We start from the raw sequence: 14,481 nt of genomic DNA, 5'->3' as shown, positions 1-14,481 counted from the left end.
TTTTAATGAATTCATTAAAAAAACAACAACATCTGGAGGACCAGAAGAGGCCATGCCTGGGTTGGGCATCCTGTCTCTTTCGCTGGCTCAGAGGCAGAGCCTCTGGTCCTTGATGCCGTCCATGGACTCTGCACTCCACAGCGTATGGTCCTTGACACAATATGCAGCCAGGCCAAAAACATGCTGTCTTTTTCTGCCCTGGATCTCCCGTCAGCCTGTTTCATTGCACGTCATCGGAGTCTTCGTGGGATGAGGAAGAACGTGTCTCCATCCGCTTTCTCCAAACTTGGGCATAAACTGATCAATGTCTAACAAGCTCATCTCACCCCATTTCACTGTTTTTGTCATGAACAATAAGTTCTGTCCCTGGTGTTTGCAGGTCATGCTCGCCAAAACAAAAGAGACGGGGTACCTCTATGCCATCAAAGTGCTGAAAAAAGATGTGATACTTCAGGATGATGATGTGGAATGCACCCTGACGGAGAAGCGGATCCTGACCTTGGCACGCAACCACCCCTTCCTCACCCAGCTTTTCTGCTGCTTCCAGACCGCTGTAAGTACACCTTCTGTCTTTAGGAACTCAGCGTTCCTTCCTTAATATATATAGAAATAAGATGCACACATAAACACGGACATGGGGATTTTCCTCTCTTGCAAAATAGCCATTTTAGACAGCAAATCTTCTGTTCTGGACTTCTGGTTGCCACATCTGGGAGAAAGGAGTGACCCTGCTGACCAGGACGGGGGTCAGCATGGCTGGGCATCTGCTGGAGCAGCAGAGGCTGAGAGCGGCCGGCCTTCTCCAGGATCCTTCTGACCCTACAATCCAGAGAAATTTCCCTGGCTGTTGGCAGCACTTCCCATGGCCTCTCCATGCCACTTCAGCCCCTGCTGGCGGAGGTTACGCCAAATGCAGTGCCAAGGTGACATCTGTGCCAGCTTCTGCGTTGCAGTGGGGGTAACCCAAGCTGATAGGAAGCAGCATGGGGCAGAGCCAAGCTCCCTGGGGCAGCCAGGTGCCGCGCATGCCGGGAAACACCTGGTGCACGAATGACATGCTGGGTGAGAACAGACGCTGGTGGCAGAGGTGCGCAGTTTGGTACCAATGGGGCAGAAATGGGTCAGAAAGTGGTGCAGCGAGGGGGCTGGGGAGGGGCTGTGGGAATTCTGGCAGAAGGAAGCCCACTGGCTGTCCCATCCACAAGGGCCCAGCAAAGCCTGGCACCCACCCAGAGATCATTGCTCATGTGTATGTGGAAAGGACAGTTTGATAGGGGGGCATCTTCTAACTCCACCCTTCAACCCTGAAGCGGCTTTCAATTTTTGTTTTTTTACCCGTCTCTTTTTCTCTTCCTGGTTCTCATAGAGGTTGCTCCTTGCTTTTGCACATTACGTCTTCCCAATAGGCAGAGATGACTTGTAACTTGTAGGTCCTCATCGTTTCCTGACTGTCAGAGCAATATAGCAGTGGAACCAGCTGCCCGGAGAGGTGGTGGCTCTCCCACACTGGAGACATTCAGAAAGAGCCTGGACAGCCATCTCAGTGGGATGGTGTGATGTTGTGTCCAGCAGGGGAGTGGACCTGATGGTCTTCCTGGCCCCTTCCAACTCTGCTATTCTATGATGCTATGTCAGTCCCCATAGCCACACACACAAGGAGAGCCCCCAGGTGCAAGCTGCTGAATGGCTCCATGACCCCCCCCCCCCCCCCCCCAGTTCTGGTAGTTTCATCTCTACCGGCAGCAGGACTCTGACCATGCTAATGGGCCTTCAAGACCATTCAAGAACAAGAAATCCCAACATACTTTACCTTGCAACAGGGAATAGTATATTATTGAGGGAAAAGTCCTTTTCCTGCAACTATTGTGAAGACTACAGAAAGAAAACTGATGTGTTTCATAGGATCATAGAATAGTAGAGTTGGAAGGAGGCATGAAGGCCATCTAGTCCAACCCCCTGCTGTTGCAGGACAAAATGTTACACCATCCCACTCAGGTGGCTGTCAAGTTTCTTTCCGAATGTCTCCAGTGTGGGAGGGCCCACCACCTCTCCAGGCAGCTGGTTCCACTGTCATGCAGCTCCGACAGGGAGGAAACGTTTCCTGGTATCTAGCCTGCATCTGGCTTGTCTCAACTTGAATTGATTATTCCACGTGTGACACTCTGGTTTGATGTGCTTGGTGCTGGAGGAGAGCGTTGTGCATACCCTGGAGCAACCAAAGGACAACCAGTGGGTCCTGGATTAAGCTACAGTTTTCCCTAGAAGCAAAAATGGCTCTCCTATTTGGGCACATCCTGAGAAGGCAAGACTGCGTGGAGAAGACCATCATGCTAGGGGAAGTTGATGGCAGAGGAAGGGGAAGACCGACTATAAGGCAAAGGAAGCCATAGCTTTGAGTTTGCAAAAGCTGAGTGGGACTGTCATGGAAGGGTTGTTTTGGAGGGCTCTCATTCATAGGGTCGCCATAAGTCAGGGCTGGCTTGATGGCACACAACAACAATTTTGTGATTGTTGAAACTCGGCAGTCGGAGTGGCAGATACGTCAGCATTCCTGACAGTAAAATGAGGGCCAGTGATGAGTATGTGCTTCTTCCTCTCTAATAAAGAAGGGAAAATGATGGTAAAAGCAGTGGGGCGGCCAGAGCCAAAGAGCAAAAAGGCATCATGCGCATAGAGCATGTGTGCTTCTGCATGGGCCATGTGGCCTCAGTCCCTGGATCTGTCCACTTCCACCTTGAGGTTTCAGTTGTGCCACTGCCTGGTAAAATTGCTTCCATAACATCACTTGGTATAGAGAATTAGATTGTTGTAGAGCGGCCGGCCCCAACCTGGTGGCCTTCAGAGGCATTTGGACTGCAGCTCCCAGAATTCCCATCCAGCAGGACCACTGGCTGGGAATTCTGGGTGTTGCAGTCCAAGCATGTCTGGAAGGCACAAGGTTGGGTATGGCTGTTGTAGATTGTTGTGAATTGCCCAGAGAGTTCCCCCTGCAGGGCTGTATGGAAATGAAACCATCAACAAGATCCGCCCTGTGTATGTACCCACACTTGTGACGAACACATCTTGCTCTGTCCAGGATTGTCATGACGTCCCATGATGTACACACACAGCAAAGGGTACGCGTGCATGTGCTCATCTCACATTATTGTGCATGCCACGTTTCCGATGCAGAAGTGGCATCCAGAGTCTGGAAAGCTAACCTATTCAGTCTAGCACAAGCTTTCCTGGACCCTTTTCCCCTCTTACCAGAAACACTGTCCAGAAAGCAGCGCCTTCTCCCAGGTGCTCTGAGCTTCTGCCTGCGGTTCCGGAGCTGGGCCTGCCCAGGAGGACGGGCGCAGGAAGGAAAGGTGCCCCACGATGCCCATCCTGACGCAGCAGAGGAAGGGCGGTGTGCCGCCTGCCCTTAATGCGGGTGGCCACGGGGTGGCAGGCCCTGCAAGCGAACCCGGCTAGCCTCCCGGTCACGTGGGCCCGTTTGCATCCAGGGAAAGGTTAACTGAGGAGACGCAGAGGCAGCTCCCGCTGCCAAAGAACAGGCGCTGGGCTCGCTCGCCCCAGTTTTCCCAGGGAGCCATTCAGGTTTTTGGCAGCAAACTGGCGAGGTCAACCTGCCCCGCAGTCCCGGATTTCCCGCATTTCATGCCGCCTCCTGTTCCGTGATGCCCCTTATTTTTCTCATTCTGTTCTGCCAGCCAAGCTTAAGAAGAAGTGACTGCCCTTTTTGAAGAAGTGACTGCCCAAGCTTAAGAAGAAGTGACTGCTGGTCCAGACCTGCTTTCACTGTTTGCTTTTGTGGGTTTCTTTTGTTTTGTTTTGTATCACATGCATAATTTTCTGCTTGACATAAACAGTTGCAGGGTTACCAGCGCAGACTGGAAATGATTGAGCTGCTGGCTGTTTTTGCGTGTTTATCCCCCACCCTGCCCCATCTGTGGTTGGTTAATGAATTATTATATAATTATTCAGTTGTGTATGTACACTATTTTTATCCTATTCCTCAGCCACAAAAAGGCTTCTGGAGCAGCCTACAGTCAATCCACAAAACAAGACAGCCTGTTCCTCCAGCACATATAGTCTAAAATGGCATGACACACAAGAAAAGATGAAAGGGGAGGGTAGAGGAAAAAAATGAAGTGGTCCATCAGCAGGGCTGGTCAAATGGCTCTGTTTCTCCTCATCTAGAGGCACAGACAGTCCAACTGGAGCACATCTTGATTTTTCCTTTGGCCACTTCTCTATTTGTAATGCTGTGCTATTTTTAATTAAAATAGTTAACTGTACAGATACCAGATGATCAAAGAAATAGGATAGTTATTACATATGCCATGCTCTAGCAAAAAGTTTTCTGGGCAGCTCACACAATAAAATAGATTAAAAATAACTTGCCAGTGAACTCTTATAAAATATCTTGCACTCACATTGTTGAGGATAATTAACTCTTAAGACAAGTAGGAACTGTTGCAGAAAGGAATTGTCCATTTCATATTTCCTTTTAATTATATATAATTTTCGGCAAACTAGCTTTATGCATGCATAAAATCTCTAAACTTGCTGAATCTTCTGGCTTGAACCAATTCTAATAAAGAATGGCCTTCAGCTACTATAAAATATTTGAGTGGAGTTCAAATATTCCCTCCCTTTGCAGTCCAGAGCCTGTTATTATATTCCTCACCATAAAGAGCCAAATCTTCTTTTTGCAAGGGATGGCAAATAGGACATTTGGCTAACTTTGCTGTGCAGGTATTAACAAACAACTGAGCAACGCACAAAGTCTCCTAGTATCTCCAAGCGGTGCTGCGGTGGGTCTGAACTATAGTTCCTCAGGTGTAATGTCTCTGGTACCTCTCATGACTGCAGTGCCTCCATTTATGGGCAAAAGGGACGTCTCCCTAGACACATACAGGATGGGACTTCTTCTTTCCCATACCATTAGGCTCCATTCTTTTAAAACTGTTTTTGAAAACCATGTCCAGGAATTTCTAAAAATGAGCTAGCAAGCACTAGCAAATAATTAAATAAATTAGAGAGCCATTGTGGTGTAGTGGTTAAGAGCCTGGGACTGGGACTCGGAGGATCTGGGTTCTAGTCCCCGCTCGGCCATGGAGCCAACTGGGGGACTTTGGGCCAGTCACAGACTCTCAGCCCAGCCTACCTCACAGGGTTGTTGTTGTGGGGAGAAGATGGAGGAGGAGAATGATGTAAGCTGCCTTGAGCCCTTTGTAGGAAAAAGGCAGGATATAAATTGAAAAATAAATGAAATAAAAAATAAATAATTATTTGAACAGTTCCTGGGTGAAACTCAGGGGATGGACTGTGTCCCAGTAGCACAGCAGATGCTTTGCAGGGTGCAGGTCTAAGATTTGATCCCCAGCATCTCTAGGTAGGACAAAGGAAATTCCCTGCACAGGAGCAGAAAGGAGATGACTTTATACTGAGTTGGACCATGAGCTCTTGTGGCCAAGATTGTTGACTGACAAAGGCTGCCCAGAGATCCAAGCAGGCGCCTTGTCCAGCCTACCTGAAGAGGTGAGGGGTTGAAACGGTAACCTTTGACATGCAAAGCTACTGCTCTGTCCACGGGCCGCAGGCCCCGTAGTCAGACATGGCGACTCCACAGTGCTGATGAACTGGGAAGCATGCTTGCAACATGGGTTATTACATTGTCTGAATGCAGCTAAGAGAATAAACTGGAGTGAGCAACCCACAGTTCGTAAACCGACAGCAAATCACAGGTTCCTTTTTGTGGGTAGTTCATGGTTAAGAAGCCACGGCTGGGTTCAAACTAAGGGTGTTTGAGGAGGGGTGGGAATCTGCTGGATTCCCTCGTATTGGCTCCCCGGACTTCAGACCGCTTTCTCGCAGCCCAGCTCGGCGCCAGGCACACCCAGTGTCCACGCAGGCATCCATCAGGAATCGCGCCTGTGCAGATGCGGTTCCAGCAGCATCCGTCTTCTGCACACGTGACTAGCTGACTTGGTTTGTGCGGCACACACAGTGGAGGAAGGTTGCCAGTTGTGAAACCGGGGTTCTGCAAGCATTCACAGACCTCCTCTCAGCTCGGCTTGCCTCCTAAGCTGGGACTGAGCACGAGAAAGTAGTCCAGCAAACAGGAGGAGGCCAGGTTGTGCAGGATGATCACAACCCTAGTTCAGGCAAACACAATAAGCCGCATTGCAGCCGGAGCCCATACTCTCAACTGGGTGTTCTCTGAACCCAGCCAGAAGAAGGCGCCTTCCTCTGTCCAGGTGGTACAGCGTCCCTTTAACTATTACTATTTTAGCAGTGCGGCTTTGGCGCATCGGTGGCTCTTTTGATGGACTTCATGGCTAGACCCTTGTCCAGAAGTTCCTGGACAAACCACTAAACCCGCCCTGTTCTCAGTACCAAGGGCCTGTTGGTACCAAGGACACCAGCGCTGCAATCCCCTTGTTCACACGTATATGCAGACTTGCACGCGAGCTCATGCAGAGGCCAAAGGAACTCTTTATGAGGACTTGAAGCCCACGGTGTCTTCTTTGCAATGGTGCTTTATACCCCAAATGGGGACTGTGCGTTACTCAGATTGGGAAATCAGCTTAACCAATCATTCAGAGTCCGAAAGCATGAACTTTATTTCTGCAGAGGTTCTTTTTTGTTCTCAAACATGTATGGAGTGGACAGGCAGTGGCTTGGTTGAAAGCACCATTGCACCCAATGGTGTCTTGGTCCGTGCAGGAATCCCATTCAAAGCATCGCTGGCAGATGGTGGTCCAGCCTTTGCTTGAATCCCTGCCAGAACAGAGGCAGTTGGTTCCTCTGTCTGGATGCTCTGATCATTAGTAGGTTTCTTCCGAAGTTCAACCAAAATCTGCCTTCCTGTAGCTTAACCCCCATTTTTCATGTCCTGCAGTCTTGAGTGATAGAGAGCAGGTGTAGCTCCCTTCTGTGGAAAGACCCTTTAGGAACGTGAAGATCGGGATCGTATTCCCACCCCCAGTTTTCTCTTCTGAAGGCCTCCTTCAGCCTTTCCATGTCAGGCTTAATTTCTAGTTCCCTGCTCATTTTTGCACCTCTTCTCTGAGTTCATTCCCATTTAACCGAATCCTCCTTGAAAGTGTAGCATCCAGAACCGGACACAGCGTTAGAGTGTCTGACTCATGCAGAGTGGAGTGGAACTATTGTGTCCCGTGATTTAGAAATTATACATCTGTTGATGCAACCTAATTTTAACACCTGCCTTTTTGCAAACTGTGTACAGGTAAGACACCCACCTCCTAGCACAAGCCTCCTGCATCTGGAGCGCTCCAGATGTTACAGCTTACAATTTCTGGCAATCTCAGCCAGCCTGGTCCAAGTCAGGGATGACAGGTTATGTTGTCCATCTAGACATGATCCAGTTGAGGCAGGGAGGCTGTATCATCTACGGGTCAGTATGGTTTATTCACATATGGGTTTATTCAACCCATCATTTTAAAACAAATCAGTGTCTTACGCACAAGTAGGAACAGTGCCTGCCTTTACTCACCTTCGCTGTTTTTACTCCACAACCCACGGATTTTACTCATCCATAGGCTGTGGAGCATGCTAGACTGCTAACCCAACCACATACCGTGAGTTAACTTTTGAATTGTTTAGCCCTTTATCTGGGTTTGCACATATGCTCTGCAAAGGAACAGATCAGAGGCTGTACACTAAAAAAGGAACATGCTGGTCCCCATTTGTGCTTGTTTTTAAATGAGTGCTTTGTTCTTAAATGCAAATTGGGTCTATATTTTTCTAAAGTTACGGAAAGTAACTATATCTAATGAGAAAAAGTTTAAGGCTGCAGAAATTACTCTCTACTGGATAAATAAAGAAAGTATTTCTAGGGCAGGAGAGTAAATGCCCTTTCAGCCTAAGAGCTGAATTAGATTTTGCAGAAGCTTGTGGCCTGCATTTGCCTGGTAGTTGGGGCCAGAGGCAAGTGGGGGGGGGGGAACTACCCAAAACAGCAGCATCTTTGTACTTCAAGCTCTCACCGCCCATAAGAAGCCTTAGGAGAGGCATTTCCACCGTTCAGAATTGGAGGGGGAAATGATGGGCATTATAGTCCAGAGGGTGCCGTATTGGGGAGCCTCTTCTCTGTGACTCCTTCATCCGATGCTCATTCCGTTCCCCCATCGCGCTTTCTCCCTGTCCCGCCACTGCAAAACCCATTACACCAAGCCAGGCCAGTCTTCTCTGCTCTGACTGGCAGCAACAGTACCGCCCCAACGCTCATTTAGACTATTATTATTATTATTATTATTATTATTATTATTATTATTATTATAACATTTCTATGCCGCCCCTTGCCCTAGAGGGGGTGCCAGAAAAACGGGTGGGCGTCCTCATCGGCTGAGCACAACTTAAAAGGCTAACTTTACCGTGTCTGATTTTATTTATTTATTTATTTAAACCTTTTATATACTGTACCGTCGGATTACTACAGTCTCTACTTCTACTACTATCCAATCTACTTACTACAGATTATATTTATACGCGGCCTTTTTTTTCCTTTCGAAGGCAGCTCACATAATTCTCCTCCTCCTCTCAGTCTTACCCTCACAACATCAGCCCTGCGAGGTAGGCTGGGCCGCGAGTCTGTGACTGGCCCAAAGTCCCCCAGTGAGCTCTGTAGCTCCCAGATTGCCCAAGTGCCAGTTCTGTGTCCTTAACCACTACACCATGCTGTCTCTTATATTGCCAGAACCCCCCCCCCCCGGGTAATTTAGGAATGCAGCCCTGGATTCGTAATCATAGATTTCTTATTTGTTTATTGACCTGTATTTATAGGCCACCTATAATTGCCGAGGCCTTCCTAGGCAGCTTACAATGCAAAAAACATACTAACAGAATAAAACACATTAAAAACCAATTAAAATTTACAAATTAAACATCTAGAAAAACAATTAAAAAGGGCCACAGTATACAGGCTAAATGTTACAAAATTCCTAAAAATCTTTGTCTGGTGCCAGAAGGAAACTAGAGATGGTGCCAGTAGAATTTCCCTAGGGAGGGCATTCCAAAGATGGGCCGGCCCTGTGCTGTAGCTGAATCCACCAGACACCGGACCTTCTCCATCCGTTTGTGTCTGAGCAAGATGTGAACTGAGGCCTCCCCAGTCTAAATCACATCCTTGGAATCCCTGCTTGTTGCATTAAGATATTATCTTTATGACCTGCATTTTTTCCCTGCAAAGAACCCACAGAGATTTCCATCATGCTCCTCCATCTAATCCTCACAACAATCCTGTGAGGTTGGTTCATCTGAGAGTAAGTGACTTGGCCAGAGCTTCCTAGCTGAGTGGGGACCCAGATCTCCTGAGTCCCAGTCCGACAGGCCGAGCGCCACCCCGCAGGGACATAAGAGGAAGCGTGACGACCGCGCTCAGCAAAAGGAGCCTGCATATCTTAACATTGCCAGCCTCTCCGGAGCCTCCAAAATGTGCTCAGCGTTTGCTCATTGACACTGACGGTTTGCACTGTGCCTTTTGCTCGGTTTGGGCCTAATCCAGCCTCTTGTGCAATGAGGCTTTCTCAGCTTGGCTGCCATGCCCGCCGGAGCTTTTGACATCAGGACTTCCCGTTGGCCGCTGCCTTGATTCATCACTTCTCGGCATGGCTGGGCCCTGCCGGATCACATGGCCCCTGCATGTTCTCTGCTCACAGTCCCGCACTTTGGAGAACCCAGGAAGCGGAATCCTGTTGCCTGCATAAGCACCGATGGATTCTAATGTATTTTCCCTGCCCTCAGCCAAAAAGGGTTCCGGTAATCAGGTAGTCAGTGGGACGAAACAGTCCCTGTGCACAGGCCTGGAATGGAAAAAGATGTGATGCACAAGGAAGAAGGATCAGGAAGGGAAGGGGGGGGGAAAGTAGACAGAAACCATTCCGCCTGGGGGTTCCCAGCCAGCATGGCTTGCTGGGGAAGCTTGCCCCCCCTTTTTTTGCCTAAACGTGTGTAGGAATGCTCCCTAAATCATGGCTGTCTGATGACAGAGCATCACATCTATTTGTGAACGCTGGCACATTGCGTTTCATTTATTACATTTCTGTGCTGCCCAATAGTTAAAGTTCTTTAGCTAAACCCTAAAAATACATCATCAGAAAACATAGCCATACAGACATAGAACCAGAGAACACACACACACATAAAATCAGGTTGGTGCCAAGCAGACCTCACTGGAGATAATATTCCAAAATTGGGGGGCCAGTACCAAGAAGGCCCTGTCCCTCATGGCTACTTTCCAAATCTCCCTTGGAGGAGGTACCTGGGGGAGGGCCTTAGTGAATGCAATGCATGCACAGGTTCATTGAAATTTGCTTAAATAAAGCAAACATAGTTTTCTTCGTTTACTACTTCAGAGGTCGCATGGTGGCATCCATGCGTCTCTATTGTATGCCCGCAACTGCCCTGTGAGGTTGGTTAGGCTGAGCATGGGGGAAGAATCCATTCTCCCAAGGTCATCTGGTGAGTTTTGTGGCGGAGGAGAGATTTGAACTTGGATTTCTCCAGTTCTAGTCCAGCACTCTAACTACTAGGCAACACTGCCTGTTAGCTTGCCTTTTTGCTTCTGTTGCATGCACAAGTAAAGAAAGATGAGAAAAACCCTTCTCAGCCAGCCCAGGAAGCCCACTTATGAGACCAGGAAACTAATTCTGTGGAAAATGTGCAGGCTGGGCAATGCTGGGACCTGGAATTACTGGCTGGGGATGCTGGGAGCTGTAGTCCTACACATTGCTGTAAACCACCCAGACATCTTTGACTGTGGGGCAGTATATAAATTACAATGAGATAATCATAATCATGACTAGATTATGATAGGCCAGACATGGACATAGTGGGCATGTCGTGAGTGGAGCCGGCTGGAGCCGGGGGTCAGACTAGATGGCCCAGGGGATCCCTTCTGACTCGTTCTGTTTCTGTGACAATGATCACATCTGAAGGGCAGCAGCTGGGGAAAACAGAGCACCAGTGAAGATCGGTGAGTGTGCATTTCCCTTGCTGAGCCTGCAATGCCCTGGGAAGGGCAGGTAGACAAAGGGTAGATTCCCAGGTTTCCTTGATGAAGTTGACTCAGGGTGAAGTCAGACATTAGGGAGAGTAAGCGAGCAGGCGCTGGTGCCTTTGTGGTTTTGCAACTGGGATGGCAGGTGCAGAACCAACACGACCTTCATTCTTTCCCCTCCCCATGCTTCTGATGAGCTGTTTGGCCGTTTCCAAAAAAGAATGCTTCATTAACATTCCCGCATTCTCCCATTCATTCCTCACAATTTTTTAAAATGGAGGTTTTGTATTTTTTAAGCCAACCTTGCTCCAGGGAAGGGGGTACCAGCGCTGCTTTGCTCTGAGAGAAGCCAGCCAGCCAGTGCTGTGCACAGCCGTGGTATTTGCCAACTGCACAATCTGCAAACTCCCCAAAGCTTAGTTTTTGCATGCTGTGAAAAACCACATCCACAGTGGCTCTTGCTGCTCTCTTGTGTCCAGTGTGGTGCTGTTTTAAAAGACAACAGTCTTTAAGATACATCTTTTTAAAAAGTCACTGTGCGGAAAGGACCATAATCTCAGACAATCTGGATCCTGCCATTTCAAGGTGATTGCAAATGCCTGGGATACATTTCAAGCCACCAAGCCAAAAGCCACTTGGTGATTCAGCTGGCAGAATATATAGTTCCCGTCACCCTATTTATTTTTGCAGACTGGTAGCTAAACTCTGCTCCGTGCGCATCACAAGCTGTTTGACGACACCCCCCCACCCCCACCCCCAGTGTGTTCAGGCAAGTCATAAGACAAGTTCCTGGCTGGCATCCATTCTTTGCTTTCCTAAGGGCCTGGCAAGACAACAATGACAAGAAGGACAAAAGCAGTTTTAGACGTCTGGGGTGTGCGAGAATAGAACTGGATGCAAAAGAAGGGAATTGTTCCTTTTCTTCTTTCTTTTTCTTTTCAAGAAAGCCAATGAAATTTGGAACAAAGAGTCCCTGCTTAAGGGCAATCTTGAATATCCAGCTTTAAGCAGCAGGTAAACCAGTTTCCAAATATTATCAGAGAAGGAGCCACTGCTTTGGGAATCTGGCTTAGCCTGTTCCGATATATAAGATTCACCCTGAGAAAGGAGCCCTGCCTTCCCAAACGAGTTGCAATGTTTTAAAGCAGGGATGCTGGAATGCTTGCAGCTCGAGGGCTGAATCCCATCTCAGGAAAAGCGGCCAGGGTTGCCCAAGCTCAAAACGGCCAGGCCTGGGGCCAAAGGCAAGGGGCAGCATTGCGTAGAATACCAACCTCTTTGAGCTGGAAGCGTTACCAGAAAGGAAGCCTCTGGAGAGGCACATCAGCGTGTTATTTATTGATTGCTTGATTTAAAACATTTCTATGCCGCCCCCATCGCAACAAAGCCTCGGGGCGGCTCACAACAAAAAATGAGAACAGGCGGCAACTGCGCGGAAGGCCAGGAAGCCATCAAGCCATTGGTGCTTGTGAGGGAAAGGGGTGGAGCCAGGAGGAGGGGGTGTGGCCATCTGGCACACTGCAGAGGGCCTGGTTGCCGTCTGCAGGAGGGCTAGATGTGACCCACTGGCCTGAGGTCGTGCTCTGGGGGGTTTCCGCTTCCCAGTGCTTTAAAAAAAGCAAGGAAAGGAGAATTGGCCAGGCTTGCATTTAAAAATTGGCCAGGCTTGCATTGACCTCACAGTGTTCACAGCCTGTACAGTGCAAGCATCTGTCGGTCGCCGTTGCAGTGGCCTCCTGGCCGCTTCGAGCATTTTGTGCTCAAATCCCTCTTCTGCAGTAACTCACATGGAGGTTTGTATTTGCATATTAGTGTGAGGACTCCTGGGCTGCAGCAGGTCAGCCTTCTCCTGCCGGGGGAAGGCTGGGAGTTGTACTCTGACCCATCTAGACAACACTACGAGAGGGAAGGCTAAAATAGCAACTGACCGCAGGGCTCTCCCCACTGTTTTTACCCATTTCCACCTGGCTCGCATTAGTGGCACTTGGGGATTCTAGCAAGAAGCAAGGGAGAACCCCAAAAGCAAGTTGAGCCCCCAAACTGCTGGACTGGGTCAGGGTGTTAGAAGTGTTCACCATGGGGAGCAAACGGCAGACAACAAAGCAACGTGTCTGTCAGTTCAAAGCAAAGGTCTACGCTGTTTGTCTTCCTGGCAGCTTCAGAAGTGCTGTGCCTCCAAGTCCATACCGTGCCTCCAAATACTGCCAAGCATCTGGAGAAGCATGTGAGAAACGCTTTTCCGTTTCATCTGGGATTTACCCAGTTTGCACCTTCTGGACCAGGCGGAGCCTCAGAAGTCCATGAGTCCATTTCCAAACCTACAATGTGATTTTCAGCCCCAACATTTAGATGTGATGGTGTGTGTGCCTATGAAATGCTGAACTTTTGCAAATGAACACAGCTATGTTTCACTTGATGGGAGAAGAATGTGTCCACTTCCAAGACGTGCACACTTAATGCATACAATTGGAAACACCCCCCCCCCCCCGCAAATAGGCGTAGATTTTCATGCAAAAAGGAAAAAACAAAGCTCTCACTCTGGTATGGACCCAAATCAGGATGAGATTTGAGATGGTATTTGGAGAACTTTGGTGAGCTCGAGTTTTGTTGATTTGCAAACACGGTGCTGGAGGAAAGCTTTGCAAATACCCTGGAATGGCAGAAAGACAAACGGAAAGTGCATCATAGGTTAAATCAAGCCGGAACTTTCCGGAGACCAAAAACTGACAAAATGGAGGCTGTCGTACTTTGAGTGCATTTTCATAGAATCATAGAAGAGTCGAGTTGGAAGGGGCCATGAAGCCCATCAGGTCCAACCCCCTGCTGTTGCAGGACACCAAGCCACACCATCCCTCTCAGGTGGCTGCCCAGTTTCTTTCTGAATGTCTGCAGTGTGGGAGGGTCCACCACCTCTCCAGGCAGCTGCTTCCACTGTCACACGGCCCCGACAGCGAGGAAACGTTTCCTGGTATCTAGCCTGCATCTGGCTTGTCTCAACTTGAATTGATTATTCCGTGTCCTCCACTCTGGCATCAGCAAGAAGAGATTGTCAGAAAATCCCGGAATCTCAATTTGTGAGGAGGAAATAAAACTCGGGTTCGTGGGAAAGATCAAGCATCCAGACCATCTTGGCTTTATTGTATTACCCAGGTTCCTGCGGTAGACTCACAATAATGCATTACCGGGCGGGCAGAGGTAAACTCTGCTGCCAAGCTTCAATACCATTACAGGGCATTGATACCCTCCCAGTCATGTCACAGGTACAGGGCAATTGATGACAGAATGCAGACATTACAATAAGGTTCTGAGGTCATCACATACAGAACAGATAAAGGAATGTCAGTCAATCATACAGAGACAATGAGATTACAATATTTCTAATTGCAGTGTATTGACACTTTAGTTGAGTAACTTGAACCCATCTCCAGGTCTGCTTAGACATGTAAATTCAAGCTACTGAGAAACTATTC

General features: G+C 48.5%; 1 protein-coding gene across 1 annotated transcript in view; it reads left to right on the top strand.

Annotated features, from left to right (window-relative positions):
* PRKCH (protein kinase C eta) overlaps positions 1–14,481 on the top strand; it is a 111,867-nt gene that overhangs the window by 57,228 nt on the left and 40,158 nt on the right. Inside the window, exon 9 of the mRNA XM_044437012.1 lies at positions 380–553. Coding sequence (XP_044292947.1) covers positions 380–553 — 174 coding nt within the window. The remainder of the gene's footprint in view (positions 1–379; positions 554–14,481) is intronic.

Source organism: Varanus komodoensis, unplaced genomic scaffold (assembly GCF_004798865.1).
Source record: "Varanus komodoensis strain SLA01 unplaced genomic scaffold, ASM479886v1 scaffold3, whole genome shotgun sequence".
Taxonomy (NCBI): domain Eukaryota; kingdom Metazoa; phylum Chordata; class Lepidosauria; order Squamata; family Varanidae; genus Varanus; species Varanus komodoensis.
This window is presented reverse-complemented; position numbering and strand designations above follow the sequence as displayed.